This window comes from Lolium rigidum, chromosome 2 (genome assembly GCF_022539505.1).
Source record: "Lolium rigidum isolate FL_2022 chromosome 2, APGP_CSIRO_Lrig_0.1, whole genome shotgun sequence".
Lineage (NCBI taxonomy): Eukaryota > Viridiplantae > Streptophyta > Magnoliopsida > Poales > Poaceae > Lolium > Lolium rigidum.
Genome location: NC_061509.1, coordinates 275,919,389 through 275,936,172, shown reverse-complemented (window position 1 = coordinate 275,936,172; position 16,784 = coordinate 275,919,389). Strand labels below are relative to the sequence as shown.

Genomic DNA, 16,784 nt, shown 5'->3' with positions numbered 1-16,784 from the left:
ACGGAAGCCTGTTTTCCACTAGTGGATGGTCAGACTGGAGAGAAGCCGAATGTAGGAACCAACGGGCTGACACTCCCCCGCAGTCGTTGCGTGAGCGTCGTGGACGATGTCGCGTCGCGGATGCTTCGACTGTAGAAGAAGCTGAGGTGCTCATGCGAGGTGATAGCCCTTTACGCCGATGTCGAGGTAGCCGAGAGCGTGGGTGCTGCAACCTTGGTCGAGGGAGCCGCGCGAGAGATTGTCGTGGTCGATGTCGTGGCCGGGTGCCGGTGCCGATGCAGCCGTAGGCGAGGTGGTGTGTGAGGAGAGTGACGGAGACGCGCCGAGACAGTCGTGGAGATGGTCGATACCGAAGTCGATGCAGTCTGAGCCGTCGAGGACGAAGTGCAACCATAGTTTTGCCAGAACCAGGCGCACGTCGGGGACGAAGGCATACTGCGGTTTTGCCGAACCGAGTACGCATAGAAGAACTCGGCGGTGACGCGGTCGAGGCAGTCGTAGAGGCGATGCCGATGAAGACGTCGTCGAAGCCGATGAAGATGAGGTGCCGGTCCGAGCTTGCCAGGCCCGGGGACGCATCGGGGACGAAGGCACGTACCGGGCGTGCGGGGGCAGGGAACAATACAAAGTTCACCCTGCAGGCACCCTCTAAACCTCCATCGCCATGCCGCGCACCGTCCAGGCCACGTGGGCCAAGCTCTCCCTCGCCGCCTGGGCCAGGTTCCCGCAGACGGAGGAGGAGGAGCAGGCGGACGCGCGTTGGGTCACCGACGACGAGGCGCTCCGCGTCGCTACCGAGGGGGCGGCGAAGAAGGAAAAGGACGCGGAGATGGTGGAGCCGGCTGCGGAAGGCTGGCACGAGACCGCGGACGGCTGGTACGAGGCCGCGGAGGAGGGGGCGGTGACCGCCGCGGAGGAGGAGCCCGTCGACGCGGAGGACCTCGCGCTGGCGAACATCAACACTGCCATCGAGGAGCGTCTCGCCGACCTCAGGCGCGTGACGAAGGAGCACGAGGCCACCTGCCGGGCCGGCCGCCACCGATTAGGCGACCTCCTCGGCCAGAAGAACCAGCTCCTCGCTATGCGAGCAGCCCGCCACATCATCCAGCTGCCCTCGCCCGAGCGGCGCGCCCGGGAGGCTGCTGCGTCGGCGGAGCGCGGCCGACAAGAGCGCATGCGCCGTCGGAAGGAGAACAACGAGGCACAGGCCGCCGGCCGCGTCCGCCTGGAGGCATGAACCGCTGTGGAACGCGCCTCCCTGCAGGAGCTGGAGCTGTGCGGGAAGCGGATGGTGCCGCCGCAGGAGGCGGAGCGCGCCCAAAGCGCGAGGACGGAAAGGAGGAGGATGAGGGCCGCCGCCGAGCCACCCAGCTTGTAAGCTGGAGTGGAATCCTCAGGCGTAGAGGCCACCCTCGTCGAGTGAAATTCACGGCCCCGGCGGAGTCGGCGGCGAGTCGCCGGCCCCGTACGTATTAGAATAGTAGTAGTAGATTAAAAAAAATGTAATGGCTACCTTTTTAATGAAGAAAAAAGATTTCTCCCTATGGCACGCGGGCCAGGGGCGGACAAGGGGCGGACACGAGCGGCCAGTCATCAGCGTCTGCGGCCACGCAAACTCATCCTAGATTTGGGCCGAATTTGAGTCGTCCCGGACGCCGTGACCATTCGTTTTTGGATGAGTTCGTGCGCTGGGCCTAGTTTTTGTCCGCTTAGACCCATCCGGACGCGTGGGCGGGATGAGTCGCCGTGTTGGAGATGCCCTAAGCTACATACGACAACGACAACTCGCCAGGACATTCCGGGTCGCTTTGGCGGCCAAGACGACGCAAACAACGTCAACGACTGGACGTGAGCGTGACGTCACTGCGACCTCCTTCCCCGATCCATCCATCCTATTGATGTGACTGCGAGGTCCTTCCCCGATTGCGTGGCTTGTGCGACATGAATTTGGCGCCGGCGAGGTGATGAGAGGGCATGCCACTCCGGATTGCTAGCTTCAACGGCGGTGGCGAGGCAAGCACCATCGGCGAGGGCCTGAGCGCGAAGTAAGGGCATCTCCAACCGGGCGACCCAAACGGACGCGCTGGGCCGTCCGTTTTGGGCCGTTTGGGTGGCCGAACGGACACCCGGACAGCGCCCCGCGTCCGCGTGTCCGTTTGGGTCGCACGCTGCGCCCAACGGGCGGACGCACCGCATATGTAATTAAAATAACAAAAATAAAAATAAAAAAGGAAAACAGCCAAAAATAACATTAAACTAGTGGTTAATTAAACTTTGCCCTATTTTGGGCAATTTTTACACAAAAGAAAGCCCTATATGGGCTTTAAACTAAAAAAAAGAAACCCTAGACAGGGTTTGCGAGCACGGTGGCCGCCGGCAGATACTACCCCGGTAGTACTCGTCATCGTCGGCGTCGATGACGACGACGCCCCCGGCGGCGACGTGCTCGTTCCGGCTCGACACGCCGGAGGGCACCGGGGCTCCGGCCCGGGGCTCCCACTGCGCCCTTTCCCAGGCGGAGTGCGGGTTCGGCGGGCTCGCCGGCCTGCGCAGCCGTGCCCTCCGCGCGGACTTCTACCGGAGCTGCTCCTCCGCTGCGGCCTACACGTACACACCTGCCCTGCTTACCTCCATGGCGGGCGACTCTACGAGGTCCTGCCAAACCTGGGTGCGCACAGCTCAGGATGTACATGCATCCCAATATTTTTCTCAGCCTGCAGCGTGGAGGAGGCGTTTTGGCTCATAGGAGCAAATACTCTCATTATACAAAATAATTAAAAAAAAAATTTAAAAATGGCAAAAAATTCTAACACAAATTTTTTGGTGTACATCATGACATTCTATGTTAGTGCACAAGTTTTCATGGAGAAACAACATTTTATGTGGCGTGTACAAAAAAGACAAAAAAATGTCCTATACGTAGTCATGTTATAGCATCAAAATTTGTCCTTTTTAAGGAGCCACAAATTTTTTTTAGTTTTTTTTGAAAACTTGTGTACCAACATAAAATATGTACATGTACATGTAAAATTTTATTTTAGAATTTTTTGACACTTCGAAATGTTGATTCACATAATGGGAGCAAATGCTCCTATGAGCCAAAGTGAATATCCCCTGCAGTGTCGGTTTTCTAAGTGCCAAAACAGAGCTAGCTAGCGCATGAACATGCACATGTTCGTCACACAGCCGAAAGTACGTACCCATGCTTTCTCTCTTCCTCATCTTGTTTCTAACAATACAGTTCAATTTTCTTCACGAAACAAGTAGCAGTACCTTCAAAACAAACAGCTACTCGATTGATCCATCAGTCACCACTACTTGATCACCTCATCAAGTACCTACTAATCCTATGACACGTTGTGACCATGCTCGACACCGAAGCTATCTCATTCAGCCGATTTGGGAAACACACTGTTTCGGAGCGGTCAGTGGAGTGTGGATGACTGGCAGGACAGACGAGTTTGCACACCACAGCAGCTTTGACTCGTTTTCTACAACATAATATCCAGCCGAAATTGACCCAATACAAACTAAGGTACCAATAATTAAGGAGAATTGCAGTCTATACCTGTACTACACCGTTGACGTCGTCCTACAAACGTATGAAACCATATTATTCAGCTATAAGCATGCTATAATCTCAGTAGACAATGACGACCTTCTTGCCATCAAAGCCATGTCCGCTAACTACATAGCATTAATATTCACCTCAAGATTTCAATCAATCTTTCATCCTTTGAAACTACCAAGCTAGCTCGTACGGTAGATTCTCGTCCAGTTGAAGCTGGGAAGATGGAAGAAATAACAAATACTGCTACTTACGAGTAGTTCAGCTGCTGCTACTTGCCATCATAACGACCGGCTATGTCAATTAGCAAGAAAACTCAAGGTCAATTAGCCTGAAATTTGGGCATGACCCCACCTGTTTTCCACAAAAGCTAAAAGTAAGTCCAACCAAACATCCCCAAGACCCGCCACACTTTGATTAGAAGTGTGTTGATGCAGTATTCCACTGGCTTAGTGGACTACTTTTTTTTTAATCTCATCTTGCAGTTTCACATGGTGGCCATGTTTCCTGCAAAATGTGAGAACAACTTTAGGGAAGCTGTCCGGAAATTTCAGTACAACGCGTACCAGACATACACAATCCAGTCGAAATCAATGTAATCCACCTCTTTAGCGTGGGGCATCTGTTCTCGTGAGCACAAAGTCGCCGGGAGCATCATTTATCCATGAACCCTGGCCATGACTTTGTTTGGTTCGAGAGTTCAGACTTGGTAGGTTGACCGAACGAAGACAACAGCTAGCCAGTACTTGTTCGGAACCTGACCCTAGATTCAGCAAGATGAAGCTGTAGTTGCGCATGTCGGCGCCAAGATTTTTCGCCGGAGCAACGGCGCCGAGCTAGGTTGGCTCCAAGGCCATTGGCGCCGAACCACCTGCAGCAAATCTGCAGCGAAAAACTTGGCTCGATCTGCAGAGTTTCTCCATGGCACCGAACTCAGGGCTCATATTTTTTCGAAATAGTTTACCAAATGGGACATTAGGTCTGTCAAAAGGTTAGATTCTTTTTCAAAAAATACTACTGTACGATGATTTACCAAAGAACGGGGACGAGAGATAAGGCTGAACTCAATCAAAGAGATTAGGTGGAGCAGAGTTTTTTTCCAAATGGGGCCACGGGCCGTTCGGCGCGGTCTTCTTTCATGGAGCGCACGCGGTTTGCTCCCAGTAGACTGTACTGCTCTCTGAATCATACTACTATAATAAGATGCACTCCCGCTCATCGCAAAGATCAACCACCAACCATGGATGCACGCTCATTCTCCCTGTTTCTCCTCACTTCCATCCAGTGTCTGCCGTGTATCTCAGGCCTTGACTTCCTCTCGCCAGGCTCCTCTCTCTCCGTAGAGCACAGCTCCGATGTGCTCTATTCTCCAGATGGCACTTTCACATGCGGCTTCTACCAGGTTTCACCCAATTCCTCAGTATTCTCCATTTGGTTTTCCAACTCCTCTGAAAAAACCGTCGTCTGGAGCGCGAATCCTCTCCACCCTGTTTACACCTGGGGATCCAAACTTATGTTGAATTCCGATGGGAGCATGGTCTTGAGAGATCAGAGTGGGCAGATCGTATGGACCAACAATGTGAGCTCTTCTACTGCTCACCAAGCTCGTCTCTTGGATTCTGGGAACCTCGTTGTAAAGGGTAAAGGTGGAAGCATTTTGTGGGAAAGCTTTGCTTCTCCCACTGATACCTTGTTACCCCGTCAGAGCATCAATGCGACCATGAAGTTGGTATCTGCTAATAGGGCGCTTGTCCCTGGCCACTACAGCTTCCATTTCGATGATCAGTACCTTGTTTCTCTGTTTGATGATGAGAAGGATCTCTCATTCATCTATTGGCCAAATCCAAGCAGGACTATCTGGGAAAAGCTTAGAATACCGTTTAACAGCAGCACCAGTGGGGCTCTTGATACCTTGGGCCATTTCCTTGCAAGTGATAATGCAACCTTCACGGCTGCAGATTGGGGCCCTGGGATCCTGAGGAGACTGACACTGGATTCTGATGGCAATCTCCGGCTATATAGTTTGGATAAGGTACAAAGAACATGGTCAGTCACATGGATGGCATTCCCTCAGCTCTGCAAAGTGCGTGGTCTGTGCGGTAGGAATGGGATTTGCGTGTATACACCGGTGCCTGCTTGTGTATGTGCCCCTGGATACCAGGTTGTGGATCCAAGTGATCGGAGCAAAGGATGCAGCCCTAAGTTCAACATCACTTGCGATGCACAGAAAGTGAGATTTGTTGAGCTACCAAACACTGATTTCCTTGGGTACGATCTAGGTGCTCATCGTTTTGTTTCTCTTCGCAATTGCAAGAACATATGCCTGAGTGACTGCAACTGCGCGGGATTTGCATACTGGCGAGGATATGGTGATTGTTATCCAAAGTCTAGTCTTCTCGGTGGTGTAACCCTGATTAACCTTGGTAGTACAGGTACCATGTACATCAAGATTCCCAAGGGCATACAAGTGCCAATGTCCTCAATTCCCCACTCGCAGCCTCTTGGTCCTAAATATAGAGCTAACTGTAGTGCAGCAAACAGATATTTCATAGCACATTTCACGGATGAGCGTAAAACTGGCCAGAATGAGTCTAAGTATGTGTACTTGTACGGATTCTCATCAGCGATTTTTCTAGCAGAGTTAATATTTGTCGCATTAGGATGGTTTATTTTGAGGAGGGAGGGTAGGCAATTAAGAGGAGTATGGCCAGCTGAGGTTGGGTATGAAATGTTAACCAACCATTTTCGCATATACACCTACACGGAGCTGGTGACAGCTACAAGAAGGTTTCAGGATGAACTTGGAAGGGGAACATCAGGCATTGTGTACAAAGGTGTCTTGAAAGATAAAAGGGAGGTAGCTGTGAAAAAGTTGGCAGATGTAAACCAAGGTGAAGAAGAATTTCAGCATGAACTGAATGTGATTGGCAGGATCTACCATATGCATCTAGTGAGGGTTTGGGGATTCTGTTCTGATGATCCACATAGGATACTGGTTTCAGAATTTGTGGAGAATGGGTCATTGGACAAAATGTTGTTTGGTGGTGTCTTACTTGAATGGAAGCAGAGGTTCAGCATTGCTCTAGGGGTGGCAAAAGGGTTGGCTTATCTTCATCATGAGTGCTCGGAGTGGGTCATCCACTGCGACATGAAGCCTGAAAATATATTGCTGGATGAGAACTTAGAGCCAAAGATCGCTGACTTTGGCCTCGCAAAGCTCCTTAACAGAGGTGGATCCAACATGAGTGTATCACGGATCCGAGGAACAAGAGGTTATTTAGCGCCTGAATGGGTCTCAAGTCTCCCAATAACAGCAAAGGTTGATGTCTATAGCTTTGGGGTGGTACTTTTAGAATTACTAAAGGGAGCTCGTGTTTCAAACTTGGATAAGAATGAGGATGAAGAGGTGGAAATGGTCCTCAAACGGATGGTCAGGATGCTCATGGAGATGCTGGAGTTGGATGTCAGCGAACAGTCTTTTCTCGCTGACTTCGTTGACACTAGATTGAATGGCCATTTCAACAATTTGCAAGCAAGAACTATGATGAAGCTGGCTATTTCATGCTTGCAGGAAGATAGAAGCAGGAGACCTACCATGGAAAATGTGGTGCAGATGCTAGCTTCAGTTGATGAATAGCACTACCATAATACTGTAGAAGGGAGTGCACAAATCAGCTATGTGAAGAATTGGCCAAAATATATTAGCAATAACGTTTATTAAATAGCCTTGCCATACTTTGTTGTAATGAACTATTAGTAGTAAGGCCCTTTTGGATACCATGAATTTTCCCGGGAGCGGTGTTTTGGAACATGGGTGCATATGCTCCCTATATTTCGAAATACATCTTACGTACATTTTAATTTTTTTTAAAAATTGAAACTAAAAGTTCGCACGTACATCTTCACGTGCTACGTGCTCAGAAAGTCATTTCATAAAAAATCGACTTATCATGTGACGTGTGTAAAAAAAGACAAAATTCAGTGCTAAAAATAATGGTTTTCACAAGATAAACTTTCTATTTTTTATTTAGACCACACAAAATATTGGTTTTTCATGAAACTTAATGAACGCACGTATATTATGGAGATGTACATGTAGAATTTTTTTTCCAATTTTTTCGACATTTTGAAATATAATTTTTTGATAGAGGGAGCATACGCACCCGGGAGCCGAATTGAATTTCCGGAATTTTCCCATACTATTTTCTAGATGATAGAAGAAATGTTACATCACTGATGCAAACAGCCAAAACTTGCCCCTATTTCTGCTGGAAACCGCTTCTACTGAAATTCATATGGTTCTTATAGATCCTGTGTCCCAGACAGGATCTTCATGTTTACACAGCAATGGTACATTTTGGTAATAATGCCAAGTGGAGTGCTGCACAATGCTCATGGGTGTGCTTGTCTTTGCAGTAATTATCTTTTGCGCAATCTCTGTGCACAAATGTTTCGAAGTTAAGTCAAAATTGTGTCCTACGTAGCTGACAATATATGAAGGGGCAAGCATAGTCACAATAATTCAACCTAGTTTCCCAATCAAAGAAGAAAAAGGACAAATCAATACAGAGAGGGAATGACTGCTGTTGCTCCTGCCAGCCTACATATGTTCTCGGAGTGGAACTGGAGCCCTGGATTGGAGAACGCGCATCAAAGGGTACATACATTTGAAGATAAAAATACCTAATAGTTTTTTATTGTTCAGAACATTTTGAGGCTAGATATGAGAACCAATGAAGAGCATATATTCCCTCCTCCATGCACATGAGTAGATGCTCAACTGAGAATAAATAGATGATGTTGCTAAAAAAATATAACAAAAGAGCTAATTACTTTGCTGGACGCAGGAAATATAGGCCTTAGCTTCCAGGTTGTGTACTCGAGCAATGGACCACAATAACAACCAGAAAATCAGCTGCCCAACGATGCATGCATTTACCCAATGTCCAATGAGATCTTGAATTATCACACAGAGGCAAAACATGAACTTCTGCAAGGCATCAAGTGCTAGCAAAGGGAGGCGTGATACCTGCAGCTAGTCAGCGAGATGGATTGAGTACACCATCGCAATGAACAGATGGTTTATTTTTCAGTGTCTATCGTGATAAAACCTCGTGCAGTTCTGTGTTCTCGGGTGCTGGTACACTTTCTTCGGTTGCATCCATCAAGTAAAATAGGTTCAAAGCCTGAAGATATTATCACTGATTTTGATGTTTGGCTAGGAGCCTGAAGGTATTAAGCTGGAAGAAGGTTACAGAATTTCTCAGTTCAGATCAAATACTTCACCTGGAGCATTCGCTGTGTGCTTCAGGTTCCTTGCACAAATTTAATAAACATTCTTGTTGATGCTGAAAATGATGCTTGTAACCCAATGATCTTTATTCAGGTTGCATGAATGTGTTGTCAATCATCTTTTTTGCTGTCCACAATCTTCTCTTGGTTTTGTCAGAAATCTGTTCAGGTGTTCACATGCAGTTTGTTAAACTGCTTATGCTGGAAAATGTGCCATAGAGTACAAAGATAGACTACCGCTTCCATCACCAACTGATGGACCTTCCAGGCGACCTTCCAGATCAATGAGACACGATGCATCCATCACCAAAACGACACACAATTTACACATTCATTGGACCATATCAACTGATGCACTCATCACCAACACAGATGCACATTGCAGATCACTGGATCAATATCCAATATGACTCTACAACTTGGCCTAAAATTTACTTCAAAGTGCACAAGGGGATTAAGTAATTCGTGGAATGATTTGCAACTGTGCCACAATTACTTTCAAGTGGTTTTGATTATACAAGAAAACCTGCCATGAGTCATAGAATACAAACATTATGCAGATTGGACTGTTTTATTGAACAAGCTTCCTGAAAAGCCTGGGGCTATCTTCTCAGGCACACAAACAGTCTTTAACAAAGAGAGTACTTTATAACCTTGCAGCATGATCATCGCTCATTTCAGCAGAGTGCGGGAAGTGAATCCTGGCATGTGACTCGATGCCCTGGGTAATTAACTTCTTCGTTGAAGCTCTTTTTTTTATTGACCACGGAAAAGTAGACGGCTTCAGAGGTTTCAGGTCTACGCAATCCATACATCCCAGTCTACTATACATGTACACATCCTTGAGATTCACCGCTGCTTTCATGACGTGCCTGACATGACTAACCATGCAAGACTCAAAGCAGAAGATGATGAGCTTGGTAAGACGGTAGTGCTTGAAATTTGATGTAGGTGATTCCCACTCTACGCCCTTCTTCTCGCTATACAAGCCTTTCCTCCTCTTCTTCTTATTCATTTCCATTTCACATGGGTGATCCAGTACCTGCATTCCACCCATAGGACAGAGGTAGGTTAATTTTGCCACAAACATCTGTACTCAAGTAAAGCATAGGTGCCGAAATAATAGAGCAACCACTCAAACAAATAAGAATAGAGCAAGCTTTAGGTGCGAACATACCTTCAAGTAGTAGAGCAACCGCTAAGAAAAGACCAACAAGATTGAGGGCATACCTTCATGTAGAACTCCTCCAGGGATGGTGCGGCTTCCAGAATGAACATTGTCCATGTGAGATCATATCCTTCAGGAATACTAACTAGATTGACAATACTTAGTCGGTGGAACACAGATGACAACCTTTTGGTCAGACACTCTGGCTGAACCCAAATCTGGAAAATAGACACATGACAGGATGAGCAGAGAACGAGTGAAGCCAGAACAAAGCAATCATCCCGACTTACCTTTTCACATTTGAAGTCCAAGCGCAGGTCTCGTACAGAGGTTTCAAAAAGTAACGTGCTTAACTTGATCAATTTGTGCCATCTGAGAGCAATATTTGTAAGGCTCACAACCTCGAGCAATGGGACATGAACAAATGATAGTGGTAGTTCTTTGAAGCACATCAACCACTCGAAATTTATCCTGGTGAGTCTTGGGAGCCACTTGAGTTCGACTTTGCCCATACAGCAATCGATAAAACTAAGAGTAGTGAGTTGTGCATGCTCAACTTGGAGGATCATCCAACTCTCTGTCTCGCAATTGGTAAAATCTAAATGTTGTAATTGCTTGCAAGTGCCGAGGATGTTTGAGACGAAGCCAGATTCAGCAAACATCAAATTCTCCAGGTGGAGGCTTGTTAGACCAGTAAATGCATGCAGGCACTCATTAAAAAATAACACGAACCGTGGCCCGTAGCTCAGCTCATCATCCTTCTCTGTCAAAACTGTGAATTCGGCCTTCTCAATCTTGTGTGTCGACATGGCATTGCCAACAGCATGCCCAATGGATATGGGGGCATCATCTTCCAAGTAGAACGTGGTAGACAAGCGGCAGATGGTGTGTTCACCTGGATTTCTGCGTGTCAGCAGGCTCTTTGTCGCTTCAACAGCAGCAGCATTCACCCGAACCAAGTCGTCACCAGACATGTTGTCGCTTGACAAGCCCTCGGGCAGGAAGTCCTGAGCATTTATTATCAGTTGAGAGAGCTTGGCTAAGAGCTGACTCCACCGCCTGGAGATGACGCTGGTTCTTCCGGCATCGCGGGCATTGAGCCGGTCAAGAATGTTGACAAGAATGTCGTCAGGCAGTGAGCTGAGCCTATCATCTCTATCGCGTTTCTGCATTTGACATGGAAACAAATGTAAGAGCTGATTTCACACTTGCACAAATATGCGACTTCAATATCATCAGAGATGCAATTTCTGTACGATCACCAAGATGTAATTTGGGTGCAGTATATTTTTCCAAACGGACGAGTGCAATTAAGAAGGAAGCCAGATTTGGTTCAGTCTCAGAGATACAATTTACATGCAGAAGCCAATGTTTATGTGGTCCAACAGATAGAGACTAAATATTTTTCTGCATAATAGGTTCTAGTTCTAACTACTATTCCATCTTCTTTTTTTTATTGTTAGAGGCTAGAGCATCTAGTAAAAGGAAAAGAGGATAAAGAGGACAAGGAATGAACTCACCATCGATCTGGCAGCCAGTCGCTGGAGATGAGAGGCCGGAGAGGATTTCTGACGTCTGGGGAGGTGCTATTTTCCCCATAAATAGGTTCATGCAACTTTGATCAGAGACTGAATAAGAAAAGATCTAGAGGAAAAGAACGGACAAGGAACTCACCCCCATGGCTCATGGATCTGCCGAGGTCCCAGAAGAAGTTGTAATCTGGGACTTGTTGCTGGTCTCCTCCGAAATCTGATGACTGCAGGGGAGACCGCCCGGACTTGATATACATCGGCTCGTGTTCCCCTTGGATGGAAACTATGAGACAGAAATCAGAAGGATTCGATTTCTCCTTCTGTAGTCTAAACCGAAAGGGGGTCGAATTCGTTCTGCGGCTCGGAGCGGTGAGCCGTACCTTCATACAACTCTACATTCAGGTGAGCTCGGTATTCTCGAGGCGGAGCGCGTCGCTGGCGAGGTGGGACTGGGAGACGCGGAGGTCGTAGCGGTTGGCCGCGTCCTGGTACAGCCAGCCGGTGCTCCGTCGTATCGTCTATGCCATGAGGCAACCCGGATTCCGAATTCGACCCCCTTCCAGTAACTCACAAGTCATCGAGTGCCAGATTCACATTGCGCAGGCGCTACAAGATCTTCTGCATAGCAACTCCCAAGACCTCAGAAAGCCTCCCCGGCCATGGCGAAACGGCCACCGGCTGGCAGATCGACGGCCAAACCATGCGTTTCGAGCATACGGGTGAGTCCTTGTCGTTTCTTTTCCTCTACATCTTTTGCTTCCAGAGACAACATAGTCCTCTAATCTTCTTAAAAACCTGGAAAACCATGAAAATTGCATCTGTACGACAGTATGTAGAATTGTATCTCCAAGGCTGAATCAAAATGGCTTCCTTCATACAGTAATACATCTTCGAATTTGTAAATCTTGTACTCCATCAAAATTACTTCTTTGTGCTTGTATATGAACTGCATATTTGAGGATCCAAATTGCATCTTGGTATGAAACAAACACTTATTTTTGTTGCCATGCCACATGCAGAAACGCAGTAGAGAGGATAGGCTCAGCGCATTGCCTGGCGACATTCTGGTCAGCATCCTCGACCGACTCGATGTCCGCGACGCTGCGAGAACCTGCATCCTCTCTAGACGGTGGAGCGGGCTCTCTGCTGAGCTCTCCCGACTCGTGATAAATGCCAAGGATTTCGTGCCAGACGGGGTGTCAAGCGCCAATATCTCTGCTGGTGATGACTTGGTTCGGACGAATGCAGCCGTGGTTGAAGCGACAAAAAGCATGCTGGCACGCAGGGATCCGGGTGGACGACACACCGTCCGCCTCTTGAGCACCGAGTTCTACTTGAGCGATAATGTCCCCATATCCATTGGACACGCTATTGGCAATGCCATGGCCACACACAAGATTGAGAAGGCCGAATTCACAGTTCTGACAGTGAAGGAAAGCAAACAGTGCAGGCTTGAGGATCATCTGAACTACGGGGCCTGGTTCGTGTCATTCTTTTATGCGTGTCTCGATGTATTTACTGGTCTGACACGCCTCTCCCTGGAGAATTTGATATTTTCTGAATCTGACTTCCTCTCCAACATCCTCGGCACTTGCAAGCAATTGAAGTATTTAGGTTTTCTCCGTTGCGGCACAATGCGTATGGTAACACACCAAGTTGAGCACGCGCAGCTCTGTGAGCTCAGTATGGTCAGGTGCCTTTTTGGCAAAGTTGAACTCAAGTGGCTCCCAAGACTCACCCGGACAGACTTCGCGTTTTGGAGGTCTTTCGAAGAAATACCGCTGTCATTTGGTCATGTCCCATTGCTCGAGGTTGTGAGCCTCGAAAATGCTGCTCTTAGTTGGCACAAGATGATCAAGTTAAGTACGTTACTTTGTGAGACCTCTGTACGGGACCTGATGTTGGGGTTTAGATGTGAAAAGGTAAGTCTGGGATGACTGATTTGTTCTTTCTTCACTTGCTCTCTACTTATCCTATCATGTGTTTATTCTTGCAGATTTGGGTTCAACCAGAGTCTGTGACCAAAAGGCTGGCATCTGCGTTCAACCGACTAAAGATTGTCAATCTAGGTCATATTCCTGAAGGGTATGATCTCACATGGACAATGTTCATTCTGGAAGCCGCGCCATCCCTGGAGGAGTTCTACATGACGGTTTGTTTGAACCTAAAGCTTCTTCTGATATTTTTTTGTTTGAGCTGTTGTGTTATTATTTCCCTTGCATGGTTGCACACACCTGGGGTTTACTTGGCCGATAGATGTCTGCAGCGAAACCAAACTGTTCCATTTACCTATGTCCTATGGGTGGAATGCAGGTAATTGATCATCCGTGTGAAATGCAAATGGATAAGGATAAGAGGAGAGAAGGCTCGTATATCGAGGAGAAGGGCGTAGAGTGGGAATCACCTACATCAAATTTCAAGCACCACCGTCTTACCAAGCTCATCATCTTCTGCTTCGAGTCTTACATGGCGAGTCATGTCAGGCGTGTCATGAATGCAGCGGTCAATCTGAAGTATGTGTACCTTTATAGGAGACTGTCATGTGACAAATGCAAGCACATGAAGCCTTTAAAGCCGATTATGTTTCCGCGGTCAAAGAAGCATAGGTGTTCAATGAGGAAACTAATGACCCAGTGCATCGAATCAGGTGCCAGGATTCACTTCCTGGACTTCTCTGTAATGAGCGATGATCATAAGGCAAGATTACCGTAGTGTTTTCATTAAAGAACCTTTATCACTTTGTGTGCCTGAAAAGATAGCTGAAGGCTTTTCAGGTAGTTTATTTAATATCAGTTCGCATAGTTCCTTGTATAATCAATCAAAACCAGTAAAAAGTAACCGTGGCATTATTGCAATAATGCCATTAACTCAAGAACTACATAATCCTGTGGTACTGTAAGTAAATGTTATACCAGGTTTGTAATTTTGTGTGTGCCATGTTAGTGATGAGTGCATCAGTTTGTATGGTCCTTTGGGAATTTATGATCTGAAAGCTGAACTATATATATATTTAGCTAATGCCAAGTTTGAGAGTTTGCAGATATATATTGGATTTTGATCCAGTGATGTGTAAATGTGTATCTTGTTGATATGGTTCTTTGAGAGCATGTCATTAATCTGGAAGGTCTTCTGTCCCCTTTCTCAACCTTACAATTGTTGCAGTAACTTCTGTGTCAGTTTAACAAAATTTTCCCATTCCAGATGCTTGTTTTTCCCATGGATTTGAATTTATGTGTATCATGCCGTATGACTTTAACAAATGGCATTTCTCTCCAGCACCAATAATAATTTAGTTTACATGGACAGCAAAATAACAAGCAGCATGCAGACAGCTGTTTTTTAAGGAACATCATGCAAACATCTGAATTGATTGCTGACCAAACAATAGAAGATTCTGGCGTACTAGAAAATGCAAAAAAAAATGACATCACATTCATGCAAAAGTAATACTGAGCTCACTGAAATTTAAGATAGCGAGCTCTCCTGAAAACTTGAACCCTTAGAAAGAATAGTTTAGTTTCTTAGCAATATTTTACTACCAATAAAATATGCAGTTACTAACTGAGAGTCATCGTTGCAAATGTAAACGAAGTGTAAAATAAGAACTACACAAATAAGTGCTCATCAAGACCATAACATATGTTTTCTTGTCACCCAGCAGAACCATTACACTGTTCTCTTAAACTCGGGAAGTGAAGAGTTAAAAGCGGGCGCATATCCATGCCAAAACTGTTAATAACCAAGGTCCTCTGGCTCTTTGTCCGCGGGTACCTATTCTTTGGCCGGTGATCATACATACACTTCTCGCACACTGGCTTCTCATGCAGGTATATTTCCTTCAGATTGACTGCTGATTCCATGACAGCTGTGATATAATTCACAAACTTATCTTCTGACTGAAACCCAATGATCCTGAGCACTGAAAGGTTGTGGTGCTTGAAATCAGATGCAGACGTTTCCCATTTTGCATCTGCGTCCTTCCTCTCCTTGCTACATGTGAGCGTTTTTTTCTCCCATATCCCCAAACAGTCGCAAACCTGCAATGTTTCTTATCAGACAAACATTTGCATGCATTGATGTAAAAGAAGAAGATTTTGTGGAAAGGTAGAAAGACTTTACCCTGATGCATAGCTCCTCGAGGAAAGGTGCACCATGCAGAACGAACATTGTCCAAGTCAAGTCACATTCTTCTGAAATGCCAGACAAATTCACAAACCTTAGCTTCTTGAACACCTGCGACAATTCTCTCAGGCCTTCAGGTTTAACCCAAATCTGCAAAAGATAGACATAGTGCAAAATATGTTGCCCAAATTAAAGACTACAACCTCATAAAGGCATGGCCAGGAAAATCTACGTGCATCATCAACCAGACCATAACCATCACTAACCTTTTCACTTTGGAAGTTCACGTGCAGGTTGCTCAAGGTTGTTTTGCGAAGAAATTCACTTAACTTGAGCATCTTGTGCGACAAGCCAGCCTTATTACTAATGCTGACCGTGTGGAGCAGCGGGACATGACCAAAAGATAAAGGATCATCATGTTGAGGTAGCCAACAAGAAAAGGTTAGCGTTCTGAGCTCAGGAAGCCACTTCAGATCCACCGTCTCAAAACTACTCCTGAGAATCGCAAGTTCACGGAGTCGTGGGTGTTCCACTTCTAGCAAGGACGGAAACTTCATGCCACAGTTGTCCAAGCGTAGGAACTCCAGTTGCTTAAATAATCCGAAAAGTTCATGGAAGTCTGACTCCAGTAGCCTCAAATTCTCCAGCTTCAGTCGCGTGAGACCACTCAATGTGTTCGGACAATATTTAACAAATAACTTGAACAGATGACCGTAAGAGCCCATATCACCAGGGGTGCATTGTGTAGTCAGGTTTGAGAGTTGGGCTGGTCTGATTGGTCCCAAGGCAACACCGACTGACTTGGATGTTTCTGGACCGTGGAGTGCACATCGTGAACAAGAAACCAATTAATCGTGCATCATACGGTTCAATGAACATTCCCGCGAAAGAAAATTACAAGAAAATGGATCCTAATATCGTCTGGTACAGACTCACAATGTCATCGTTTCGTTGCAACAAAGCTAGTTAACTAGAACTTAGATTCTATTATGTGCAAGTGCAGGTTGAAGAAGAAGACACACTTCTTACGAGTTACGATCCCTAGGTTTTATTTGTTTGTTATTTATATGAATATTTGCTGCTCCTGATTTGATCATTTACT

At 46.4% G+C, this 16,784-nt stretch overlaps 4 protein-coding genes and 1 pseudogene across 4 annotated transcripts; 2 read left to right on the top strand and 3 right to left on the bottom strand.

The window, feature by feature from the left end:
• The window catches only part of LOC124690986, an 8,448-nt pseudogene extending 5,814 nt beyond the window's left edge, over nucleotides 1-2,634 (bottom strand).
• Nucleotides 2,635-4,808: 2,174 nt separating this feature from the next.
• LOC124693485 (putative receptor protein kinase ZmPK1) lies at nucleotides 4,809-7,205 on the top strand. Its single transcript, XM_047226957.1, has one exon. It carries the CDS (start codon nucleotides 4,809-4,811, stop codon nucleotides 7,203-7,205), a length of 2,397 nt encoding a protein of 798 aa, XP_047082913.1.
• Nucleotides 7,206-9,331: 2,126 nt separating this feature from the next.
• On the bottom strand, nucleotides 9,332-11,200 carry LOC124693486. The gene is made up of 3 exons (XM_047226958.1): nucleotides 10,319-11,200; nucleotides 10,091-10,246; nucleotides 9,332-9,902 (listed from the first exon to the last, which is right to left on the bottom strand). Exons 1-3 carry the CDS (start codon nucleotides 11,198-11,200, stop codon nucleotides 9,507-9,509), a joined length of 1,434 nt encoding a protein of 477 aa, XP_047082914.1. The 3' UTR covers nucleotides 9,332-9,506.
• Nucleotides 11,201-11,706: 506 nt separating this feature from the next.
• LOC124690985 lies at nucleotides 11,707-14,343 on the top strand. Its single transcript, XM_047224288.1, has 5 exons — nucleotides 11,707-11,763; nucleotides 11,887-12,048; nucleotides 12,580-13,482; nucleotides 13,557-13,712; nucleotides 13,874-14,343. The coding sequence occupies exons 1-5, from the start codon at nucleotides 11,707-11,709 to the stop codon at nucleotides 14,270-14,272; spliced, it is 1,677 nt and encodes a 558-aa protein (XP_047080244.1). The 3' UTR covers nucleotides 14,273-14,343.
• An 867-nt stretch (nucleotides 14,344-15,210) lies between these two features.
• LOC124690984 lies at nucleotides 15,211-16,407 on the bottom strand. The gene is made up of 3 exons (XM_047224287.1): nucleotides 15,949-16,407; nucleotides 15,680-15,832; nucleotides 15,211-15,597 (listed from the first exon to the last, which is right to left on the bottom strand). The coding sequence occupies exons 1-3, from the start codon at nucleotides 16,405-16,407 to the stop codon at nucleotides 15,211-15,213; spliced, it is 999 nt and encodes a 332-aa protein (XP_047080243.1).
• Between the last annotated feature and the right edge of the window lie 377 nt (nucleotides 16,408-16,784).